Source organism: Anolis sagrei, chromosome 6 (genome assembly GCF_037176765.1).
Source record: "Anolis sagrei isolate rAnoSag1 chromosome 6, rAnoSag1.mat, whole genome shotgun sequence".
Taxonomy (NCBI): domain Eukaryota; kingdom Metazoa; phylum Chordata; class Lepidosauria; order Squamata; family Dactyloidae; genus Anolis; species Anolis sagrei.
In genome coordinates this window covers 131024901-131050592 of record NC_090026.1, presented here as the reverse complement: position 1 = coordinate 131050592, position 25692 = coordinate 131024901, and the positions used below count along the sequence as shown (strand labels likewise).

Here is a 25692-nt window from a genome sequence, read left to right as displayed (position 1 = left end):
ATGTGGACTCAGATAACCCACCTTTCTACACAGCCATATATAACTCAGAATATCAAAGCAGAAAATCCCGCAATACATGCTTTAAACTGGATTATATGGATTATATGGCAGTGTGGGCTCCGATAAAACCCAGACAAGAACCCACGTCAGAATTCCTCGACGGGCCTTTCCTGCCTTCCTTTCTCTTCCTCCTCTGTCCCAGGAGCCTGGGCTGGTTCTGCTATGGGGAACCAGTGTGTTTTGCACAAGGGGATGGAAGGGAGAGGGAAATCCGTATTTCTGGCGGGGGAGAGAGCAGCGCCCGAGAAGGAGGGCCTGCCAGGCCCAAGCCTCAGTTTGAACTCTCCTCCCGGGAAGAGGCGCGCCAGGCTGCCCTCGCTCCACAGGACAAACTAAAGGTGTGCTTGTTTGGAAAGGCGCTTCTCCAGAGCCCTTCCATACAGCCCTCTCGCTGCCCGTCGGGCCTGGCAAGGGAAGGTGCAACTCGTCTCGCGCGATGCCCTTCCCTTGCCTGGCTTGCACGAGGGGCAGCGTGAGGCAGGGAATTGGCATAATTGCCGCTTCCATTGCTTGCCAGGGATAGAACATGGCCATAGAGCCCGGAAACCCCCCCCCCCACAAGAACTTAATTATTGTTGTTATTGTTGTTGTTATGACCCAGCTCTATTTCAAACCTCAGGGGGGGGGGCTTAGAGTGGTCTTTTCAATAAAGTCTTTTCAATCCATAATTCTATGGATTATGGGAGAAATTTTGATACTTCAGGCCTAGCTTACCCGTTCGGTGGGTTGCAGCTCCGCCGTGTCGTCCTTCTTGTCCTCTGGGTCCAAGGCCGGAGGGGCCAAAGCGCAGCGGGGGCACAAATCGCCCTCAGCCGTTCCTGGAAAGCGACCCTCGCAACGCAGGCACCACTTGGATTTCTGGCTGTGCTTCAGTGGCTTGTCCCCCATGGCTTCTGGGGGAATTGGGAGGCCAAGAAGGGGGTGGAAAGGACCCCAATGGCTCTGCAGGAAAGATGGAGCAGGACCCTGATCAACCTCAATGGGGCGGCGGCAGAGGCGGCCCTAGGTAATTTTCAATGGTAAGCAAAGAGTATTTTGGCGCCCCCCCCAAAACCAATCTCTCTCTCTCTCTCTCTCTCTCTCTCTCTCTCTCTCTCTCACACACACACACACACACACATATATATATATATATATATATGGGCATGGACAAATTTTGGCCCTCCAGGTATTTTGGACTTCCTACTGGCTGTGTGTGTGTGTGTGTGTATGTGTATGTATGTGTGTGTGTGTGTATATATATATATATATACACACACACACACACACACACACTAGCCATCCCCTGCCATGCGTTGCTGTGATCCAGTCTGGTGATCTTGAAAAGAAAGTAATGAGAAAGTGTTGGTTTCTAATCTATGCAATTTCTTTATGCTTGTGGGTAAACAGTACTTCTTGTTGTTTCTTTGTCAGTGTTGATGTGGAGATTGTCTGGTTTGCCTACTCTGGAACATGCAACTTCTTTAGGGATCCCTTTCAAATCTATGATATTATGTCTTCCATATGTGTGTGTGTGAATCATATAGATCTATCTCTATCTATGGCTGGATGGCTCTTTGTCAGGAGGGCTTTGATTATGATTTCTTGGATGGCCATGCAGTCCATCAATCCCCCTTTGAGGCAGAATTTCCTAGCTAACAATAATCTAAGTAAATGCAGCCAGACCACAAATAAGCAGTTCTGTTACATTATCTGACTAACAAGGTTATCCTCTGATCAGATTAAAGTATTTTAAACTGTTGTTGTTGTTGTGTGCCCTTAAGTCATTTCCGATGTATGGGTACCCTAAGGCACAAATAACAAAGTGCAATTCATCAGGTATCAAAGGGCCCTTCCACATTGCCATGCAACCCAGAATAACAAGGCAGATAATCCACATTATCTTCTTTGAACTGGGTTATCTGAGTTCACACTGCCATATAATCCAGTTCAAAGCAGAGAATTCGTATTTTATATGGCAGCGTAGATGGGGCTGAAAACCCTTTCTTCACTGCCTTATATCCCAGGATCTGAACTGAGATTATTTGCTTTAAACTGGGTTAAACACTGCCAGATAATAATAATAATCTTTATTTATTAATCTGGGATGAGAAAATAATCTGGGTTCAGATCCTGGGTTATAGGGCAGTGTCGATCCAAAACCTCTTCTACACAGCTGTATCCAGATTCTCTGCTTTGAACCGAATTATATGGCACTGTAGACTCAGGGCCCTTCCACATAGCCCTATATCTCAGAATATGAATGCAGAAAAACCCACATTATTTGATTGTGGACTCAGATAACCCAGTTCAAAGCAGATATTGTGGGATTTTCTACCTTGATATTCTGGGTTATATGTTTGTGTGGAAGGTCCCTGACAGGTCCTATATCCTAGGATCTGATCCCAGATTTTCTGCTTTAAACTGGATTATATGAGTCTGCACTGCCAGATCATCTGGGACAAACTGAAAACCTGGGATCAGATCCTGGGATATAAGGTCTGCCTGGAAGGGCCCTGTGATAATCCAGTTCAAAGCAGATAATATGGATTATGTGCCTTGATATTATGGATTATACAGTTGTGCAGAAGAGCCCCAAACCTCCTTCTACACTGCCATATAATCCAGGCCAAAGAGGATAATCTGGATTTCTTCAGATAATGTGGATGGCGTCACAGTTTGCACTGTAGTTTAACATCCCTTTAACTACCAGGGCTCAATGCTAGGGAATTCTGGGGGTTGTTGTTTTAGGGCCCTTCCACACAGTCATATAACCCAGAATATCAAGGCAGAAAATCCCACAATGTCTGCTTTGAACTGGGGTATCTGAGTCCACACTGCCATATATTCCAGTTCAAAGCGGAAAATGTGGGATTTTATTCAGCTGTGTGGAAGGACCCCCACAATGCCTTCTCTGCCAAAGCCCAGCAAACGATAGCTCCCAGGATAGCACAGCACTGAGTCAGGGCAGTTGAAAGTGTGGCACTGCATTCATTCCATAGTGTAGTTCAGGCATGGGCCAACTTGGGCCCTCCGGGGGTTTTATATGGAAGTGGGGCCTGAAGTTGGCCCATGCCTGGTGTAGAAGCACTCAAAGGCAAAGCATGAACAGAGCGCCCCTCTTTCCCTCCTTCCCCGGGGCACCTGCCTGCTGTCTCCTCTCTGGGGTCCACAATGGAACCCTTTGGAGGTGGCGCATCCCTCTTGGGCTGATGAGCCCCCCCCCCCACGAGCGCCGAGTGACGGCCCGGGTGGGCTGCTCTTTGGGAGCACAGCAGGAAGGCCCCTGATGCCTGGAGGAGGCAGCAGCACCACCTTCAGAGGGAGCTCGGCTTCATTGTCCTGAGGCAGCGCGGGGAAGGCGCAGGAGAGAGGAAGAGCAGCTGCTCTCATGTCCTCACGTGCACACCCACTGAGTGGAGGGAAGCAGAGAAGCCCGCCTTTCCCATCCAACTGTGGGGCACATGCGCGGAACCAGAAGGGAGGCGGCAGAGTGCCCCGTCTCCGTGTCGCCTTCAAGAAGGAGAGGGAGGCAGAGAGAGGGGCATTTACAGAGGCGGCTCTGCGCGGCGCCCCTGGCCAAAAAAAAGTGTACAGCAGCCGCTTACTTCGAGGAATGGATAAACCGGCCCTGGGAATCCCTAACTCTCTGCCCTTCACAAACTGCAATCCCTACTCAACTCACTCTCTTTTTGAAAACTCTCTCTCTAACTCCCCTCCTTTTTGAACGTAACTCCGCCCCTTTAGAATGTTCGGCCCTGCTCTTCCCAACTGTCATTTTGTCTCCCAACCTGATTGGCCGTCTGCAAGGACGTTGCCCAGGGGACGCCCCCCGGATGATTTGATGTTTTTATCATCCTTGTGGGAGGCTTCTCTCATGTCCCTGCATGAGGAGCTGAAGCTGATAGAGGGAGCTCACCCGCCTCTCCCCGGATTCAAACCTGCGACCCATCGGTCTTCAGTCCTGCCGGCACAGGGGTTTAACCCACTGCGGCACTGGGGGGCCATGACCCAGCAGGATTGAAGAGAAACAACTGGAAAAGCTGACACGATACAAGGATTTAAAGACTGAACTGCCAAGACTCTGGCACAAGCCAGTCAAGGTGGTCCCAGTGGTGATCGGCGCACTGGGTGCAGTGCCTAAAGACCTTGGCCTGCACTTAAACACAATCGGCGCTGACAAAATTACCATTTGCCAGCTGCAGAAGGCCGCCTTACTGGGATCTTGCACACATTATTTGCCGATGCATCACACAGTCCTTAACCCTTGGGAAGTGTCCAACGTGTGATCCAATACAACAGCTAGCAGAGTGATCTTGTTTGCTAGGGACTCATCTTGTTGTGTATCTAATAATAATAATAATAATAATAATAATAATAATAATCTATATAAATAAAAATGTAATGTTAGTTCGTGCTACCATCAGAACTCAAAAACCACTGGGGGAATTGACACCAAATTTTGACACAAGACACCTAACAGTCCAATTTATGTCCTCCACTCAAAAAAAAATCGATGTTTTCATTGCTGGGATTTGTAGTTTACCTACAATCAAAGAGCATTCTGAACTCCACCAATGATGGAATTGTGCCAAACTTAGCTAACAGGGCTCCCATGACCAACAGAAAAAACTGGAAAGGTTTGGTGGGCATTGACCTTGAGTTTGGGAATTATAGTTCACCCACGTCCAGAGAGCACTGTGGACTCAAACAATGATGGATCTGGATCAAACTTGACACAAATATTCCATATGCCTAAATATGAACACCAATGGAGTTTGGAGGAAATAGACCTTGATATTTGGGATTTGTAGTTACTGGGATTTATAGTTCACTACAATAAAGGAGCATTCTGAAACCCAGAAACGACAGAAATGAGGCAAACTTCCCACACAGAACCCCCATGACCAACAGAAAATACTTAAGGCCATCCAGTCCAACTCCTTCACCAGCCAAGAAAATGTAATCAGAGCCCTCCTGACAGAGAGCCATCCAGTCATAAAGATAGATAGATAGATAGATAGATAGATAGATATGATTCTCATTACTTTATTTTCCAGATCACCAGACTGGGCCACAGCAACGCGTGGCAGGGGACAGCTAGTGTGTGTGTGTGTGTGTGTGTGTGTGTGTGTATGGCGCTGTCCCCTGGCCTCCCCTCTCCTCTCTCTGGCCCAGAGTGACAGTTGGTGCTGAGGGGAGGGTGTAACACCAGGGAGGGAAGCCACCTGTTTGTTAAAGAAGCATGCACCTATGTGCAGTCCTCTGCCAAAGCTTTAATAGCTAACTTGCTGTGAGTGTTATAAAGCAGAAGCCTCTTGGCTTGGAATCACAAGCTTGAGTCTCTCTTGTATGAAACAAAGTATCAACGTTTATTCAAACATTCTAAGCTCCAAACGGCCTGCCTCAGGGGAGCGTGCTTGCTCCATCCATGTTCAACATCTACACAAATGACCAGCCACTGCCAGAAGGGACAGAGAGTTTCATCTATGCTGATGATCGTGCCATTACTGCTCAAGCAGGGAGCTTTGAGATGGTAGAACAGAAACTCTCCGAAGCTCTAGGTGCTCTTACTGCCTACTACAGGGAAAACCAACTGACCCCTAATCCATCTAAAACACAGACATGTGCCTTTCATCTCAAGAACAGAGAAGCATCCCGAGCTCTGAGGATTACCTGGGAAGGAATCCCACGGGAGCATTGCAGCGCACCCAAATACCTGGGAGTCACTTTGGACCATGCTCTGACCTACAAGAAGCACTGCCTGAACATCAAACAAAAAGTGGGCACTAGAAACAACATCATACGAAAGCTGACTGGCACAACCTGGGGATCACAACCAGACACAGTGAAGACATCTGTCCTTGCGCTATGCTACTCTGCTGCTGAGTATGCATGCCCAGTGTGGAACACATCTCACCACACTAAAACAGTGGATGTGGCTCTTAATGAGACATGCCGCATTATCACAGGGTGTCTGCGCCCCACACCACTGGAGAAATTGCACTGCTTAGCCGGTATTGCACCACCTGACATCCGCCGGGAAGTAGCAGCCAATAGTGAAAGGACCAAGACAGAGACATCTCCAGCTCATCCCCTCTTTGGGTATCAGCCAGCACGTCAACGACTTAAATCAAGACATAGTTTTCTTAGATCTACAGAGACACTCGCTGGAACACCCCAGCAAGTGAGAGTCCAAAAGTGGCAGGCCCAAACCCAGCACCTCAATTCATGGGTGATACCAGATGAGAGACTCCCCCCTGGGCACTCAGAAGACTGGGCAACTTGGAAGGCGCTGAACAGACTGCGCTCTGGCACCACGAGATGCAGAGCCAATCTTAAGAAATGGGGCTACAGGGTGGAATCCTCGGCATGCGAGTGCGGAGAAGAGCAAACCACTGACCACCTGCTGCAATGCACCCTGAGCCCTGCCACATGCACAAGGGAGGACCTTCTTGCGGCAACCCCAGAGGCACTCCAAGTGGCCAAATACTGGTCAAAGGACATTTAACCAAATACCAAATTTGCAAAATCTGTGTGGTTTTTTTCTTCTTCTTCTTTTTTCTTTTTAATCTCTGTGTTTGTTTTGCTCTGTTAGAATTGTAATACAATGGTTGCTGATGACACGATAAATAAATAAATAAATAAGCTCCAAACGACTGTGGTTACAATTACTATTTTTTGTTGCAAACTTGAGTTTCAGTCACGTATAATATACTTGTTGCACTTTCCTGAAATAGGCTTTCAATGTTTCTCATTTATCAAGATGGTATTTGCTCAAACTAAACAGAAGGAAAACTATGTTACTAACCAAAAATATCTCAAAAGCAAATCAGAAGAAACTGGAAGACCTAGAGGGAATTAAAGTAGTAAATAAGATCAAATATCTAGGTATATGGGTCACCCGGAGAAACTTAAACCTACTAGAAAATAATTATATAGAGAAATGGAAAGAGATCAAGAGGGAGATGGAAATATGGACGAAACTAAACCTATCACTCCTAGGTAGAGTTGCAACCGTAAAAATGAACGTTCTCCCTAAATTGTTATATGTCTTCCAGAACCTCCCCATCATCAGAAATCTCAAAATCTTCAGCGAGTGGAATAAAGAGATTACAAAGTTCATCTGGAAAAATAAAAGACCCAGGATAAAACGCACGACAATGATAATGCCAACACACAAAGGAGGCTTCGGTCTCCCGGACCTGCAAACATACTATGATGCCAGTGCATTAACCTGGATACGTGACTGGACTAAATTACAGAATATTAAGATCTTAACCATTGAGGGGTTTGACCTTCGCAAGGGCTGGCACGAATATCTATGGTATGAAGGGACCAAGAATGAAGGAAACTTTGGTAACCACTTCGTGAGGTCCGCCCTAATAAAGGTGTGGGAAAGACACAAAATTTTTTTTTTCCAGAAAACCCCTCTGTGGATTTCACCCCTTGAGGCCAAACACCGCAGACTCCTGGGCTGGGTCTCCTGGCCCTCATATAAAGATATTCTTCACAAAAAGAATGGCTCTTGGGAACTTAAAACTCAAAAGGAGATAGCTCAAGATTTTAAGAACATTTCATGGCTGCATTATGCCCAGATAAAGGAAAGCTTTAGAGAAGACAGGAGACTAGGCTTTGGGGAGGAAACAGATCATAGAATCATAGAATCATAGAATCAAAGAGTTGGAAGAGACCTCATGGGCCATCCAGTCCAACCCCATTCTGCCAAGAAGCAGGAATATTGCATTCAAATCACCCCTGACAGATGGACATCCAGCCTCTGCTTAAAAGCTTCCAAAGAAGGAGCCTCCACCACACTCCGGGGCAGAGAGTTCCACTGCTGAACGGCTCTCACAGGCAGGAAGTTCTTCCTCATGTTCAGATGGAATCTCCTCTCTTGTAGTTTGAAGCCATTCTTCCGCGTCCTAGTCTCCAAGGAAGCAGAAAACAAGCTTGCTCCCTCCTCCCTGTGGCTTCCTCTCACATATTTATACATGGCTATCATGTCTCCTGTCAGCCTTCTCTTCTTCAGGCTAAACATGCCCAGTTCCCTAAGCCGTTCCTCATAGGGCTTGTTCTCCATACCCTTGATCATTTTAGTCGCCCTCCTCTGGACACATTCCAGCTTCTCAATATCTCTCTTGAATTGTGGTGCCCAGAATTGGACACAATATTCCAGATGTGGTCTAACCAAAGCAGAATAGAGGGGTAGCATTACTTCCTTAGATCTAGACACTATGCTCCTATTGATGCAGGCCAAAATCCCATTGGCTTTTTTTGCCGCCACATCACATTGTTGGCTCATGTTTAACTTGTTGTCCACGAGGACTCCAAGATCTTTTTCACACGTACTGCTCTCGAGCCAGGCATTGTCCCCCATTCTGTATCTTTGCATTTCATTTTTTCTGCCAAAGTGGAGTATCTTGCATTTGTCACTGTTGAACTTCATTTTGTTAGTTTTGGCCCATCTCTCTAATCTGTCAAGATCATTTTGAATTCTGCTCCTGTCCTCTGGACTATTGGCTATCCCTCCCAATTTGGTGTCGTCTGCAAACTTGATGATCCTGCCTTCTAGCCCTTCATCTAAGTCATTAATAAAGATGTTGAACAGGACCGGGCCCAGGACGGATCCCTGCGGCACTCCACTTGTCACTTCTTTCCAAGATGAAGAGGAAACATTAGTGAGCACTCTCTGTGTTCGTCCACTTAACCAATTACAGATCCACCTCACCGTAGTTTTGCCTAGCCCACATTGGACTAGTTTCCTTGCCAGAAGGTCATGGGGGACCTTGTCGAAGGCCTTACTGAAATCCAGATCTGTGGGACAGGCTACATAAGAGGGGGGAAAAAATTATAACAGTCTTATACCAAACTTTGTTGGGGTGGGCCACCGAAACAGAAACTATTAAGAACTCAATGGTCCTATGGGCAAGAAATATAGGGAGAACCATCCATTTAAGGGAGTGGGAGACTATCTGGAGGAAAAGACTCAAGTATACTTATGCCTCAGATCTAAAAGAGAACTGGCTGAAAATGCTACACCGTTGGTACCTAACCCCACAAAAGATAGCGAGAATGTATGGAAATGTAGACAACAGATGTTGGAAATGTAAAGCGAGTGAGGGGTCTTTTTATCATCTATGGTGGCAATGCCCAAAGGCGAAAGAGTTCTGGAAGACTATACATAACGAATGTAGGAAAATCCTTAAGATAAAATTCCCAATGTGCCCAGAAGCGTATCTATTAGGAATGTATGACAACTCTTTTTTTCCTGATAATAATTCAGAAAAGTTATTTACTTTCTTAGCAACTGCAGCCAGGATGACATTCGCCAGTTTGTGGAAGCAAGATAAGACACCTTCCATAACGCAATGGCGGGATAAAGTACTAGACATCCAAGAAATGGACGAGCTTACTTATTGGCTGAGGCAGAACAATGGAAGAGGATCCACATCTGGAATATTGTGTCCAATTCTGGGCACCACAATTCAAGAGAGATATTGACAAGCTGGAATGTGTCCAGAGGAGGGCGACTAAAATGATCAAGGGTCTGGAGAACAAGCCCTATGAGGAGCGGCTTAAGGAGCTAGGCATGTTTAGCCTGAAGAAGAGAAGGCTGAGAGGAGATATGATAGCCATGTATAAATATGTGAGAGGAAGCCACAGGGAGGAGGAGGGAGCAAGCTTGTTTTCTGCTTCCTTGGAGACTAGGACGCGGAACAATGGCTTCAAACTACAAGAGAGGAGATTCCATCTGAACACGAGGAAGAACTTCCTGACTGTGAGAGCCGTTCAGCAGTGGAACTCTCTGCCCCGGAGTGTGGTGGAGGCTCCTTCTTTGGAAGCTTTTAAGCAGAGGCTGGATGGCCATTTGTCAGGGGTGATTTGAATGCAATATTCCTGCTTCTTGGCAGAATGGGGTTGGACTGGATGGCCCAGGAGGTCTCTTCCAACTCTTTGATTCTATGATTCTATGATTCTATGTAATAGAAACACTGTAATAAGAAATGATATAAGAATGAATGAATATGAGGGGAAGTCGGTTTTAATACTGGTGAGGGGGGGAGGGGGGGAGGGGGGGGACGAGGGATTGCTGGGGTCATTGTCTATAGGTTATATCACCAAATGTCTGTTTCGTGTAGTGCTATTCACACTTCATGTATGTTATACGTATGTATGTATGTTTTACGCTTCATGTCTGTCTTCTCAGTTATATGTTTCATATGTCTTATTTTTATATATAAAAAACCTAATAAAATATTATTAAAAAAAAAAAGATGGTATTTGCTTTACACATACAGGACTAAAAGTACTTTCCGATTCAAGCACCACTGGCTTTTCTTTAGGTTCCCAAAACTTAGAATCATAGAATCATAGAATCAAAGAGTTGGAAGAGACCTCATGGGCCATCCAGTCCAACCCCATTCTGCCAAGAAGCAGGAATATTGCTTGTACTCTATTTGACTAGCGGCTTACTTTTCTAACAGGATTGATTAACTACCATTCATGAACAGGAATCCCTAACTCTCTGCCCTTCACAAACTGCAATCCCTCCTCAACTCACTCTCTTTTTTAAAAACTCTCCCTCCTTTTTGAACGTAACTCCGCCCCTTTAGAATGTTCGGCCCTGCTCTTCCCAACTGTCATTTTGTCTCCCAACCTGTTGAAATCCTGGGGCTACGCTAATCTGCATATGACCAATCAGCCTCCATATGCAAATAAATCCTGTCCCTCTGTTGCTATCCTCTCTTGTCTCTAATCTTCCTTATCTGCCCCCTGCGAACATAGATCTATGCACTAAAATTTCATATAGAGTAACAAATTCGCTACATACGCCCCTTCCCTATAAAAATATTGCTGGAGGTGAGTGTTTTTAACCTCATCGAAAGCAATATTGTTAACTTATACTCTATCTAACAATTCTGTATTCAATTCACATTTAAAACCATACATTCAAATACCGTATATTCCGGCATATAAGACGACTGGGTGTATAAGACGACCCACAACTTTTCCAGTTAAAATATAGAGTTAAGATGACTCCCATGCATAAGACTACATCCGCATATAAGACGACCCCTGACTTTTGAGAAGATTTTCTTGGGTTAAAAAGTAGTCTTATACGCCAGAATATACTGTACTTACATTTTTATCCTATACCACATGAAAACATTCTTTAATAATGATACTATACAGTTACTCTACCAATACAAATTTATATAAACACACATATTCTATACTTTAACAACATATATTATCAATATACATTACCAATAGTCATCTTCTTGCACCCGGTTTATCCAATAAGTCTACATTTAATTCACAGTTTAAACCATATACCAAATACTTACGTTTCCATCACACATTACATGGCACCATTCATTAGTAACAGTATAATTATCATATAATTTCTTACTACAATCCTGCATAAACGTATGCAGTGCATGTTTATACTTTACCAATATATTTTACCAATATACTTTACCAATTGTTATCTTTACACTGGAGCATTGCAGCGCACCCAAATACCTGGGAGTCACTTTGGACCGTGCTCTGACCTACAAGAAGCACTGCCTAAACATCAAACAAAAAGTGGGTGCTAGAAACAAGATCATACGAAAGCTGACTGGCACAACCTGGGGATCACAACCAGACACAGTGAAGACATCTGCCCTTGCGCTATGCTACTCTGCTGCTGACTATGCATGCCCAGTGTGGAACACATCTCACCACACTAAAACAGTGGATGTGGCTCTTAATGAGACATGCCGCATTATCACGGGGTGCCTGCGCCCCACACCACTGGAGAAATTACACTGCTTAGCCGGTATTGCACCACCTGACATCCGCCGGGAAGTAGCAGCCAATAGTGAAAGGACCAAGGCAGAGACATCTCCAGCTCATCCCCTGTTTGGGTATCAGCCAGCACGCCAACGACTTAAATCAAGACATAGTTTTCTTAGATCTACAGAGACACTCGGTGGAACACCCCAGCAAGCGAGAGTCCAAAAGTGGCAGGCCCAAACCCAGCCCCTCAATTCATGGGTGATACCAGATGAGAGACTCCCCCCTGGGCACTCAGAAGACTGGGCGACTTGGAAGGCGCTGAACAGATTGCGCTCTGGCACCACGAGATGCAGAGCCAATCTTAAGAAATGGGGCTACAGGGTGGAATCCTCGGCATGCGAGTGCGGAGAGGAGCAAACCACTGACCACCTGCTGCAATGCACCCTGAGCCCTGCCACATGCACAATGGAGGACCTTCTTGCGGCAACACCAGAGGCACTCCAAGTGGCCAGATACTGGTCAAAGGACATTTAACCAAATACCAAATTTACAAAATCTGTGTGGTTTTTTTTCTTTCTTTTTTTTCTTTTTCTTTTTAATCTCTGTGTTTGTTTTGCTCTGTTAGAATTGTAATACAATGGTTGCTGATGACACGAAAAAAAATCTTTACATTTTATACCAATGACCTCAAAAAGAATTTTCCACTTTCATTTTAATATACACATTAGGTCTTATCAATGCCTATGTGAGTTTATTTGGCTACATTAGACTTTAAAAGCTAAATCCTTTTCCATGGAATCAGTATTGATGAAACACCTTCCAATGGAACTAACAGGTTAACACTAAACCTATATCTATATAGCTTACCTGAATAAAACTATCCTGGAGTCCTCCTCCATGTCCATGAGAAAATGTCCACCTTGACATAGTCACATCCTTCAATATACTATACATTGAAGTGAAATTTCAATTCCCACTTTCAAACTTGACAGTTTGCCTGTCCCCTGGGCTCTCATCACCTATAGAAGCCCAAAACCCAGCACTCTTTATCTTCGAGGCTGCTATCTTAAACCTAACTCTTCCTCTTGAAGACTGGTTCGAACTTCAAAACACTTTCTCAAAATGGATTTCTGTCTTTACCTAAGACACACAACTTTACCTTTCATTAACTTTATCTTTAAATCCTCTTGCATTTATTCAGTTCTCCATATCAACATCAAATATCCTTGTCCAAATGTCTTTCTATCCCATTAAAATATACGGATGGGAAGTTATGAGTTTTACATCATCTGTATTGATCCTATGAGTTATTCGCTCCTTTTTACCTGGCCCATTCTCAAATACATTTGGATGTTGCTTCAATATACATCTCAATTGACACCTTTGTCCCTCTGACAATTCTAAACAATTAAATACATCAGGTATTTTCCTCTGTTCATTTAACTCTCCCCATCCTTTTCACCAGATAATTTACATTAGACAGTTTCTTAACTATTATATAAGCTAATCACAGGTTGTTCATTACAGAGGACAGGAGCAGAATTCAAAACAATCTTGACAGATTAGAGAGATGGGCCAAAACTAACAAAATGAAGTTCAACAGTGACAAATGCAAGATACTCCACTTTGGCAGAAAAAATGAAATGCAAAGATACAGAATGGGGGACGCCTGGCTCGAGAGCAGTACACGTGAAAAAGATCTTGGAGTCCTCGTGGACAACAAGTTAAACATGAGCCAGGAATGTGATGTGGCAGCAAAAAAAGCCAATGGGATTTTGGCCTGCATCAAGAGGAGCATAGTGTCTAGATCTAAGGAAGTCATGCTTCCCCTGTATTCTGCTTTGGTTAGACCACATCTGGAATACTGTGTCCAATTCTGGGCACCACAATTCAAGAGAGATATTGAGAAGCTGGAATGTGTCCAGAGGAGGGCGACTAAAATGATCAAGGGTCTGGAGAACAAGCCCTATGAGGAGCGGCTTAGGGAACTGGGCATGTTTAGCCTGAAGAAGAGAAGGCTGAGAGGAGATATGATAGCCATGTATAAATATGTGAGAGGAAGCCACAGGGAGGAGGGAGCAACCTTGTTTTCTGCTTCCTTGGAGACTAGGACGCGGAACAATGGCTTCAAACTACAAGAGAGGAGATTCCATCTGAACATTAGGAAGAACTTCCTGACTGTGAGAGCCGTTCAGCAGTGGAACTCTCTGCCCCGGAGTGTGGTGGAGGCTCCTTCTTTGGAGGCTTTTAAGCAGAGGCTGGATGGCCATTTGTCAGGAGTGATTTGAATGCAATATTCCTGCTTCTTGGCAGGGGGTTGGACTGGATGGCCCATGAGGTCTCTTCCAACTCTTTGATTCTTTGATTCTATGATTCTATAATAGTAGCAGCAGCAGCAGCAATAATAATAATAATAATAATAATAATAATAATAATAATAAATGGATCAAACTGCAAAGACTCTGGTACTAGCTAGTCAAGGTGGTCCCAGTGGTGATCGGCACACTGGGTGCAGTGCCTAAAGACAGCTGACTAGATTACCACCTGCCAGCTGCAAAAGGCCACCTTCCTGGGATCTGCACACTTTATTTGCTGATACATCACACAGTCCTAGACACTTGGGAAGTTTCCGACGTGTGATCCAATACAACAGTCAGCGGAGTGATCTTGTTTGCTGTGGACTCATCTTGTTGTGTATCTAACAACAACAAAAACAACAACAACAAGCACAGCAGACAAGAATGCTGCACTTCAAACCAGAGCTGACAGCTGGCACAACAAAGCATTGCATTGGCAGTTCCTTGACAAAATGGAAGGAAAAGTTGAGAGGGAGAAGACCTGGTTCTGGCTCACGAATGGAACCTTGAAGAAGGAGACAGAAGAAAGCCTGGTTCTTGCAGCCCAGGAGCAAGCCATCAGGACAAAGGCCATTAAGACCAGGATTGAAAAGTCAGCTGATGACCCCAAATGCAGACTGTGCAAGGAAGACGATGAAACCATGGACCATATCCTCAGCTCTTGCAAGAAAATCGCACAAATGGACTACAAACAGAGGCACAACCCTGTGACCCAAATGATTCACTGGAACTTATGTCACAACAAGTACCACCTGCCAGTAGTAAAGAACTGGTAAAGGGATCATCAGCCTGCAAAGGGAGTGGAGCATGAACATGCACAAATACTGTGGGGCTTTTGAATCCAGACTGTCAAAGTTTTGGAACAGAATACACCAGGCATCACAATTGTGGAAAAGGAAAAAGTTTGGATGATTGATGTCGCCATTCCAGGTGACAGTCGCATTGAGGAAAAACAAGTGGAAAAGCTCAGCCGTGATCAGGACCTCAAAATGGAACTACAAAGGCTCTGATGGCATCAACCAGTCCTTGGCCTTTTCTTTTCCTTTTATGTTGCTCGGAATTGAGTATTGTCCATTTTGATTCTCATCACCGCGTTTTTATTGAATTGTATCTAATTTGGGCTGGGTTTAATTTTTTTGTAAGTGTTGTTTACATTTTGATATTGTGTTGTTCTACTGTTGACATGCTTTACTTGTATGTGTTTCGTAGCACCAACGCGCGCTGTTTTGCAAGCCCTTTCCCTTGTTTCAAGCATGCGCAGGCCGGGGCACGGCCATCTTTCCTGGTTCCAAACACCACCAGGAAAGAAGGTCACGACAGCTGCCCCGAGTCCCTTTAGGAGATGGTGGCGGGATATTATTACTTATTATCACTCTTTTCCTTCAGGTGAATGATATGAAGCAAGCTCGGAAGGATGCTCAAGGCCTGGCCCCATTTGGCCTGGACCCGAACGCTCTTGTCCTTATTGATGGTAAGTTTGAATGAACACTCGTAATTCGGGCAAGCGAAATGGAAAGCTAATGCAAACAGAACTGGATTAAAACTAGATGTGAAGTTTCCCTCCCTTAAAAGCTTTCTCTTCTACTTGTTTCCCAGGCAAAGACATCTACTCCACGATAAAGAAGCACCGGTATAATGGGCGAATTCCTCGTTTCCGTCGGATCAAGGGATCCACGGAGCTTTACACCAGTGACACAGTCATGAACAGTGAGTAATGAGGGCTTTCCCAGTGAAAGGGCTCCGTTGTATGAATGTTAACATCAGCGGGGGGTGGGGGGGTGGGGTGGGGGATTTGGAAACCTATATGTCCCAGTGTGCATTTGGATGATGATTAGTCCCTGCTCATGAATGCCCAGCCCTCGTTGACTGATAAGGTTGTGTTCAGCACTTTACCCTTGGCCTGGCCCTATAGATAGATCAGCATGGTATTTCTTGTGTTCCCATTTTCAGACCCGCAGTTCGTGAAGGCCGCCATCATAAAGCAAGACACGCCAGACAATGAAAAAATCTATTACTTCTTCCGAGAGGACAACCCAGACTGGCCAAGGAACTCGGCTGCCCCCAAAATCATCTCTCGAGTGGCTCAGTTATGCAAGGTGAAGAGCTCCCACATTTGACTAATACTTTTTGGGAAGCAAGTAATTCTGGAAAAGGGAATCAGACTGGGCCAGCTGGCTCGCACCTGTTTCCTTTCGCATTGCAGCTGCGTTCTGCATTGCAAGTTTTGGTTCCTACATCTGTTGTTGTTGCTAGAAGCGGATGGGCCGAGGAGGGTCATTGACCTAAGCGTCCAACCACAGGAAGTCTCTGGTGACTTCCTGCCTTGCTTCTAGTCTCGGCCCTTGGCAGAGAAAATGGCTAGGACAGCCATGGTCAGTAGACTCATTTGCACCTCTTGCTCTTGGGCACTGAGCTTTGGCCTTGTTGGATTGACGGGCATTTGGCTTGAGATCTGTTGCTTGGAGAGGCTTCTCTACCTTCAACAGTTTTGTAGAAGAGGAAATTTGAGTTGTTTATCATGTAGTAAGCCATACCAACTGAAATTTCCATTAAAGATGCTAGAAACTTCTACAGGTTTGGTACAGGCAACCTTACCTGGATCAGCTAACTGCCAGCCTCTAGAGCAGGCATGAGCAAACGTTGGCCCTCCAGGTGTTTTGGACTTCAACTCCCACAATTGTGGGAGTTGAAGTCCAACACACTCGGTTGGCCGAAGTTTGCCGATGCCTGGATTTAGACCATTGATGTTGGTCCTCCAGTTGCTTTGAACTTCATCTTGCAGAAGCCTCAACCAGCTTGGCCAATATTCAGGTGTTCTGGGAGCTGAAGGCCAAAACCTCTGAAGGACTACAGTTTAGGAAGCCCTGCTCTCGACTGACTTCTTTTCTTCTTTCTCCGCAGGGAGACAAAGAAGGCAGTGGCTCCCTGTCTTGTTCCAAGTGGACAACCTTCCTGAAGGCCACCTTGTTTTGCGTGGATGAGGCCACCGACCGGCATTTCAACCACTTGCAGGATATTGTAATAGTTGAGTCTCCCGTTTGGTCTGAGACTGCAGTGTATGGGCTCTTCTCAAATGAATGGTGAGCACCTTGTGACTTCCAAAATGCCCATAGACATGGAGACATTGCCTGGGTGGGACTTCCTTTATGTCAATGGAATTGTCTCCAAGACTTGAAGTGCACAACGATCAAAAGAGTGGCCCACCTCAACTTCCATTGTTGCATCCTACGGAAACCTGGGATTGGCCCTTTTTGGGGATTCTTGGAGACTACAAACCCCAGCATTGCAAAGAATGGACTTATGGCAGTTAAAGGGGAACAGCAGTGCTGCAGTGTGAATGGGCTTGAAGCAATAGTTTGAAGAAAACAACCACTTTGCTAAAGCTAAACAGTTTCCAAGATGGTTGGTGCTTGCAAATGCTGTGTACACTTTCTCAAGTTTAATAATAATAATAATAATAATAATAATAATATATTATATTATTATTATCAATATCATTATAATACATCATGGAGGGGGAACCCTTGGCACTACAACACCCATGTTACTTGGTGGTTTCTTGGCAATGATGTTCAAAACATCTAATGGGCCAACGATTACTCGGACGCTATAACAAAAGGGAGAAATGTAAATATATGTCTGCCCTTTGGCCCTTTGGCTCTTCATTAGAAAAGTGCTTGGAAAAGTTACTTTTGTTGGGTCCATCAATCCGAATACCTCAGCCCATGTAGAGAAAAAATAAGCACATATTTCTGGTGGAGCTTGAATCCAAGTGAGTGGAGTTTCAATAGGGCAAGATAACATACCTTTGGTTGGGTGCCACTCCATCGCTCTTTCTGTCCCTATATGAAATTATGGTGTCTAGCCTTGGGTTAACAGACTTCAACAGGGTGATAACTGTTCATGGTTCTTGTCCACAGGGACTATTCAGCGGTCTGTGTCTTCTCCTTTGGTGGAATTAGTGAGGTCTTCCGAAAATCACGCCTCAAAGGCTACAATGGGAAACTCCCTGCTATCAGGCCTGGGCAGGTAAGGAACCTTAGCCAATATTACTGAGGTGTCCTTGGCATCATGTTTCCTCCATGGCTAGGGGTGTACCCATATGGAAGGAGTCATGGGTTGAATGGAAAGGTGTAAGATGCGGCTGTATGGACAGGGCATTCGTAGGTCATTGGGAGTAGAAGACTGTATTGCTTCTGCCCCACCTTGCCCATACCTGAAACAGATAGACTCATAGTCGGAAGAGACCTCATGGGCCATCATCCAGTCCAGCCCCTTTCTGCCAAGAAGCAGGAAAATTGCATTCAAAGCACCCCTGACAGATGGTCATCCAGCCTCTGTTTAAAAGCTTCCAAAGAAGGAGCCTCCACCACACTCCGGGGAAGGCAGAGAGTTCCACTGCTGAACGGCTCTCACAGTCAGGAAGTTCTTCCTCATGTTCAGATGGAATCTCCTTTCTTGTAGTTTGAAGCCATTGTTCCCTTGCGTCCTGGCTCCAGGGAAGCAGAAAGGAAGCTTGCTCCTTCTTCCCTGTGACTTCCTCTAGAGGTGACTTCTAAAACTTAGGAAAACAATGTTGTTGTTGTGTGTATTACACAATGACTACCAGGAGCATGAAGACAAAACTTGATGGTAGTCCCTCTACTTTCATGAGGGTTAGGAGCATTGGACTGCTGTGGAAGTAAGAGGAAAAGTGGCTTTCAAATACTATTTTTAACGTGAGAGAATAAACACCTGCCTAGAAATGTTTGTGGACTCTATAGTCTACTTCTAGCAGACGTTGTATTGGAGGCCCTAGAGATTCCTAGAGAAGTGTTCCTTTAAGAATATTTAGATCCTCTAATGCAACTCCAATGATACTCAGGGGTCATCGAGTCCATCTCTTTACTGTTATAGGAATAATATGGAAATATACAGTTGGAAGGGATGCTAAGAGGTCATCGAGTCCACCCCTTTACTGTTATAGGAATAATATGGAAATATACATTTGGAAGGGATATTTATTTATTTATTTATTTCCAATATTTCTATCCTGTTCCTTCTCAACCCTCGAAGGGGGACTCGGGATGGCTTACATTTGGCAGCAATTTGATGCCACGACAATATAATAACAATTAAAACAATAAGTAAAACATTCATTAAAACAGTAAAAACCAGTATCAATAGCCGGATATTCAGAGGTCATCTAGTCCACCCCTTTACTGTTATAGGAATAATATGGCTCCCTTTGATCACTGACTCTGTTGAGGCAGAGCATTTGACCACTGGATGGATCTGAAATAGGAACATTGGATCCTCCAGATGTTTTGGATTACAACTCTGGTCAACCCTATTCAGCATTGCCATTGGAAGGGTTGTGAGAGTTGATGTCGCAAACCTCTGGAGAGCCAACGACACCCCATCCCACATAGAGGCCCTTGCTTATCCAAATCAGTTGCCATGAACCGTGTGCTTTTCTGTGCCGTAGTGCCCGGGAAGAGATGACTCCCCAAGAAACCTTCAGAGTGGCAGACAGCTATCCCGAAGTGTTGGACAAAGTGAAAAAGCAAGCTGTGTTTTATAGCGAGCATCACTACCAGCAAATGGGGGTCCATCAAGTCCAGGCGGCCGATGAGGCCTCCTACAATGTCCTCTACCTGACCACAGGTAATGGCTATCATCATCATTAACATCCATATTATCATTCATTTTTCTTCTTTTCTTTTTTCATGTCAGGAGTGACGAGAAACTGCAAGTTGCCTCTGGTGTGAGAGAATTGACCGCCTGCAAGGACTTTGCCCAGGGGACACCCAGATGTTTGATGTTTTCCTGTGGGAGGCTTCTCTCATGTCCCCATATGGAGAGCTAGAGCTGACACACGGGAGCTCACCCCGCTCCCCGGATTTGAACCACTGACTTTTTGGTCAGCCAGCATAAGGGTTTAACCCATTGCACAACGGGGAGTTCACATCATCCATATTATCATCATCTGTATTATCAACAACATTATCAACGACATTATATGCCTTTCCCAATCTTGAACCAGTCTGTGGTTCCGTGGTCTGTTCTTACTGTGACTACTTGGTCCTTATACAGATTCCTCAGGAGACAGGCGAGGGGGCTGGGTCTCCCCACACAGACCACCAAGAAATTGCCACCATTTATTAGGATCCACACAGTCAAAGGCTTTAGAATAGTCAACAAAACAGAAGTAGGTGTTTTTCTGAAACTCCCGGCCTTCCTCCATTGCCCAGCATCCGGATATTGGCCATTGGGTCTCCGGTTCCTCTGCCTTTTCTGAACCCAGCTTGTGCACCTGGCCACTCTCGCTCCATGTCTGGCTGGAGTCTTCTTCCTTGCAGGATCTTGAGCATTCCCTTCCTGGCATGATGAGAAATAAGGGCCACTCTACGAAAGTTTGAGCAGTCTTTAGCATTTCCCTTTTTTGGTATTGGGGTATGTGGATTTTTTTCCAGTTTGATGGCCATTCTTGTGTCCTCCATATTTGCTGGCATATGGCATGCATCATCCCCTTGACAGCATCCTCTTTCAAAATTTGAGCAGTTCAGCTGGGATCCCGTCGTCTCCTGCTGCCTTGTTGTTAGCAATGCCTCTTAAGGCCCACTCAGCCTCACTCCTCGGGATGTCTACTTACCAAACACATTGTCTCCTCCTCTTCCTCCTCCTCCTCCCCCTCCTTCTGTGTTACTACTACTTTGATACACGTTAAGGTACTCACACCGACCCATGAATAAGTCAACCTAAGTTCATTTGGGTGGGTTTTTTCACCAAAACGTCTAGACTTGTACATGCCTTCTTTGCCTCGGTCTTCTCACAAAAAGAGAGTCTTCAACCTCAGCAAGATGGAGTGGATGAGGGATTGGAGGACATCCAACCCCAAATTGGGAAAGAAGTCGACCAGGAATACCTGGCCGCTCTTAATGAGTTCAAGTCCCCAGGGCCAGATCAACTACACCCCAGAGTATTGAAGGAACTAGCGGAAGTCATTTCGGAACCGTTGGCAACTATCTTTGAGAGTTCTTGGAGAACGGGAGAAGTTCCAGCAGATTGGAGGAGGGCCAATGTGGTCCCAATCTTCAAATCACCCCTGACAGATGGCCATCCAGCCTCGGCTTAAAAGCTTCCAAAGAAGGAGCCTCCACCACACTCCGGGGCAGAGAGTTCCACTGCTGAACGGCTCTCACAGTCAGGAAGTTCTTCCTAATGTTCAGTTGGAATCTCCTCTCTTGTAGTTTGAAGCCATTGTTCCGCGTCCTAGTCTCCAAGGAAGCAGAAAACAAGCTTGCTCCCTCCTCCCTGTGGCTTCCTCTCACATATTTATACATGGCTATCATATCTCCTCTCAGCCTTCTCTTCTTCAGGCTAAACATGCCCAGTTCCCTAAGCCGCTCCTCATAGGGCTTGTTCTCCAGACCCTTGATCATTTTAGTCGCCCTCCTCTGGACACATTCCAGCTTGTCAATATCTCTCTTGAATTGTGGTGCCCAGAATTGGACACAATATTCCAGATGTGGTCTAACCAAAGCAGAATAGAGGGGTAGCATTACTTCCTTAGATCTAGACACTATGCTCCTATTGATGCAGGCCAAAATCCCATTGGCTTTTTTTGCCGCCACATCACATTGTTGGCTCATGTTTAACTTGTTGTCCACGAGGACTCCAAGATCTTTTTCACACGTACTGCTCTTGAGCCAGGCATTGTCCCCCATTCTGTATCTTTGCATTTCATTTTTTCTGCCAAAGTGGAGTATCTTACATTTATCACTGTTGAACTTCATTTTGTTAGTTTTGGCCCATCATCTCTCTAATCTGTCAAGATCGTTTTGAATTCTGCTCCTGTCCTCTGGACTATTGGCTATCCCTCCCAATTTGGTGTCGTCTGCAAACTTGATGATCAAGCCCTTCATCTAAGTCATTAATAAAGGTCCTGATCAGGACTGGACCCAAGACAGAACCTTGCTGATGGCACTCCGCTCGTCACTTCTTTCCAGGATGAAGAGGAAGCCTTGGGGAGAATCACCCTCTGGGTTCGTCCATTTAACCAATTACAGATCCACCTCACCGTAGTTTTGCCTAGCCCACATTGGACTAGTTTCCTTGCCAGAAGGTCATGGGGGACCTTGTCGAAGGCCTTACTGAAATCCAGGTACGCTACATCCACGGCATTCCCCGCATCTACCCAGCTTGTAGCTCTATCGAAGAAAGAGATCAGATTAGTCTGGATGACTTGTTTTTGATAAATCCATGTTGACTATTAGCGATGACTGCTTTTGTTTCTAAGTGTTTGCAGACCGCTTCCTTAACAATCTTTTCCAGAATCTTGCCCGGTATCGACGTGAGGCTGACCGGACGGTAGTTGTTTGGGTCATCCTTTTTTCCCTTCTTGAAGATTGGGACCACATTGGCCCTCCTCCAATCTGCTGGAACTTCTCCTGTTCTCCAAGAACTCTCAAAGATGGTTGCCAATGGTTCCGAAATGACTTCTGCTAGTTCCTTCAATACTCTGGGGTGTAGTTGATCTGGCCCTGGAGACTTGAACTCATTAAGAGCGGCCAGGTATTCCTGGACGACTTCTTTCCCAATTTGGGGTTGGATGTCCTCCAATCCCTCATCCACTCCATCTTGCTGAGGTTGAAGACTCTCTTTTTGTGAGAAGACCGAGGCAAAGAAGGCATTAAGTAGTTCTGCCTTTTCCCTATCCCCTGTCAGCATTGCCCCATCTTCTTCACGAAGAGGTCCTATCGCCTCCTTGTTTTTCCTTTTTCTACTGACATAAGAATAGAAGCCCTTTTTATTGTTTTTAATGTCCCTGGCAAGCCTGAGCTCGTTTTGTGCTTTAGCCTTGCGGACCTTTTCCCTACAGGTGTTGGCTATTTGTTTGAATTCTTCTTTGGTGATTTCTCCCCTTTTCCACTTCTTGTGCATGTCTCTTTTGTGTCTTAGCACAGTTAGAAGTTCTTTGGACATCCATTCTGGCTTCTTTGCACTTGTCCTATTTTTTTCTCTTTGTTGGCACGGTTTGCAATTGCGTCTTGAGTATTTCACTCTTGAGAAATTCCCATCTATCCGTAACTCCCTTGTCTTTTAGTATCTGTGTCCACGGAATGCTGCTCAGCGTTTCCTTCATTTTTTGGAAATCAGCTCTCCTAAAGTCCAAAATGCGGGTTTGACTTGTCTTAGTTTCGGCCTTCCTTTGTACCTCAAATTGCAGGAGCACATGGTCACTTGCCCCTAAGGATCCTACCACTTCGACCGCATCGATCAGGTCCTCCGCATTTGTTAGGATGAGATCAAGAGTAGCCAATCCCCTTGTTGCCTCTTCTACCTTCTGGACCATGAAATTGTCTGCAAGGCAAGCGAGGAATTTGTTGGACCTTGTACTCTTGGCCGAGTTTGTTTTCCAGCAAATATTGGGATAGTTGAAATCGCCCATGACTACTACATCTCTTTTCTGTGCCTGTTTGGTCAACTGTTGGCAGAAGACTTCATCAAGTTCTTCCTCCTGGCTTGGGGGTCTGTAGTAGACGCCTACAACGACATCTTTTTGAGTCCCAGTTCCCTTGATTCTTATCCAGATGATTTCAAGCTGGTTTCCCAGATTGCTGTCTTGAATCTCTTCTGCAGCATAAGAGTTTTTGACATATAAGGCTACTCCGCCTCCTCTCCCCTTTGTTCGGTTTCTGTGAAAGAGGTTGTACCCCTCGATATCTACATTCCAGCGATAGGAGTCATCCCACCAGGTTTCAGTGATGGCTATGATATCATATTTGTGGTGTTGTGCTAAAAGTTGGAGTTCGTCTTGTTTATTTCCCATGCTCTGTGCATTAGTGTAAAGACATGTGAGCCCCTGGGATCTTCCCTTGAGCTGTTTAATTGGGACTATTGTGCTTTTGGTACTTGGTCCTTGTTGTGTTTGTGCAGTCCTCCATTTAGCCTTCTGGCGATTCCCAGACATTATGGGTAAAGTAGTGTTCGCAAAGCTGTTGTCCCCCTCCCCCAGTGGACCTAGTTTAAAGTGCGTCTAATGAGGTTTGCGAGTCTGTGAGCAAAAAGGTGTTTTCCTACTTGTGTGAGATGCACCCCATCCCTTGCCAGTAGGCCATCCTCCTGGAAAAGCAGGCCATGGTCGAGGAAGCCAAAGCATTCCTCCTGACACCATTTTCTAAGCCAGTCATTGACCTGTACTATTTTTCTGGCTCTTGTGGGTCCGTGTCTTACAACAGGGAGGAGGGATGAAAAGACCACCTGTACATTACATTCTTTTAGCATTGCTCCTAGAGCTCAAAAATCATTTGTGATCTTTTGAAACGTATGCCTTGCAGTATCATTGGTTCCTACATGAATCAACATGAGAGTAGGACGGTGATAGGGCTTGAGGAGCCTGGTGAGCCTCTGAGTGATATGGTGTATTTTTGCCCCGGGTAGGCAGCATATTTCTCGAGCCATCCCATCCGGTCTGGAAATGACAGCTTCCGTTCCTCTAAGGAGGGAGTCGCCTACTACCAAGACCTGTTTACTTTCAGGAATGACAGGGCCCCTTTTGTGCAATGTAGTGTGTAGGTCTCCAGAAAAGTGATCCTGTTGGTGTGAATTGTGTAGGTGAAAAGTGTTGTCCTCCTCCTCGACATCCCCGGTGCATTCGTCAAGGACAATCCATTGAGATTCGTCCAAGAGCCTATGGTTCTCCTGTATGTGTTCCTGTTGCTCCTGGTCTATGGTTGGGGATGGTACACCTGCACGATTGTGCAAGTGTGAATGTTGTGAAGTGTTGTCCCAGTCAGGGCTATCCCCTGCACACTGATCAAGGATGAGCCACTGATCAGTATCTAAGCCATTCTGGTCTTCCCCAATATGTTGTGTTTCTTGGTCAGGTGGTAGTTGTGTGAGAATTTGGAATCTATTGTGTAACTGCAGCTGAGCGGAAGTATTCTGAGGAGGCTTCCGGGTCCTATGTGTCCTTCTAAGGGTGACATTTCTCCAAGCCTGAGGGTTGTCCACATCTGAGGTGCTGTTCTGTTGAGCCTCCCCGTAATGTTGGTGTGATATGGGCTGCGTGTCTAGGGCAGTGTGGTGTGTGGTGTCTAAGAACAGGTCAAGTTCCTGAATGTCCTTAAGGGTCTTAATACGGTCCTCGAGTTGTCGGATCCTGTGTTCCATGCGAGTGATCTGTTTACACTTGGGGCAGATGTAATTGAGTAATTGTAGTGTGAAAAAGCTGAACATGCCACAGCTTGTGCATGAGACGGGAAGTTTTCGTGTTTGTTCCATCTGGAGGTTGCTAATGACCTCCTCTTGGTGTGTGTTTGATGTTGTCTGTATGCAGGGGTGAAAGTATAGGTTACTGAGTGTACTGGTTTATATAGGATAACCAGGAAGCCCCTCCTCTCAAACAAAGCAGTTAATTTTTAAACTCAGGAAGCCCCGCCTCTCAAACAAAGCAGCGCTGAAAGCTGTTAAATTTAAACAAAGCTTATCCTGAAGCAGAAGGAAACAAAATGGGTTCCTGCTT

At 45.4% G+C, this 25692-nt stretch overlaps 1 protein-coding gene across 1 annotated transcript; it reads left to right on the top strand.

The window, feature by feature from the left end:
* The first annotated feature begins 996 nt into the window (after positions 1 to 996).
* Positions 997 to 19933, top strand: LOC137097447 (semaphorin-7A-like). The gene is made up of 9 exons (XM_067470580.1): positions 997 to 1066; positions 15445 to 15654; positions 15780 to 15890; positions 16134 to 16279; positions 17085 to 17263; positions 18104 to 18212; positions 18730 to 18731; positions 19651 to 19829; positions 19899 to 19933. The coding sequence occupies exons 1-9, from the start codon at positions 997 to 999 to the stop codon at positions 19931 to 19933; spliced, it is 1041 nt and encodes a 346-aa protein (XP_067326681.1).
* Positions 19934 to 25692: the final 5759 nt, after the last annotated feature.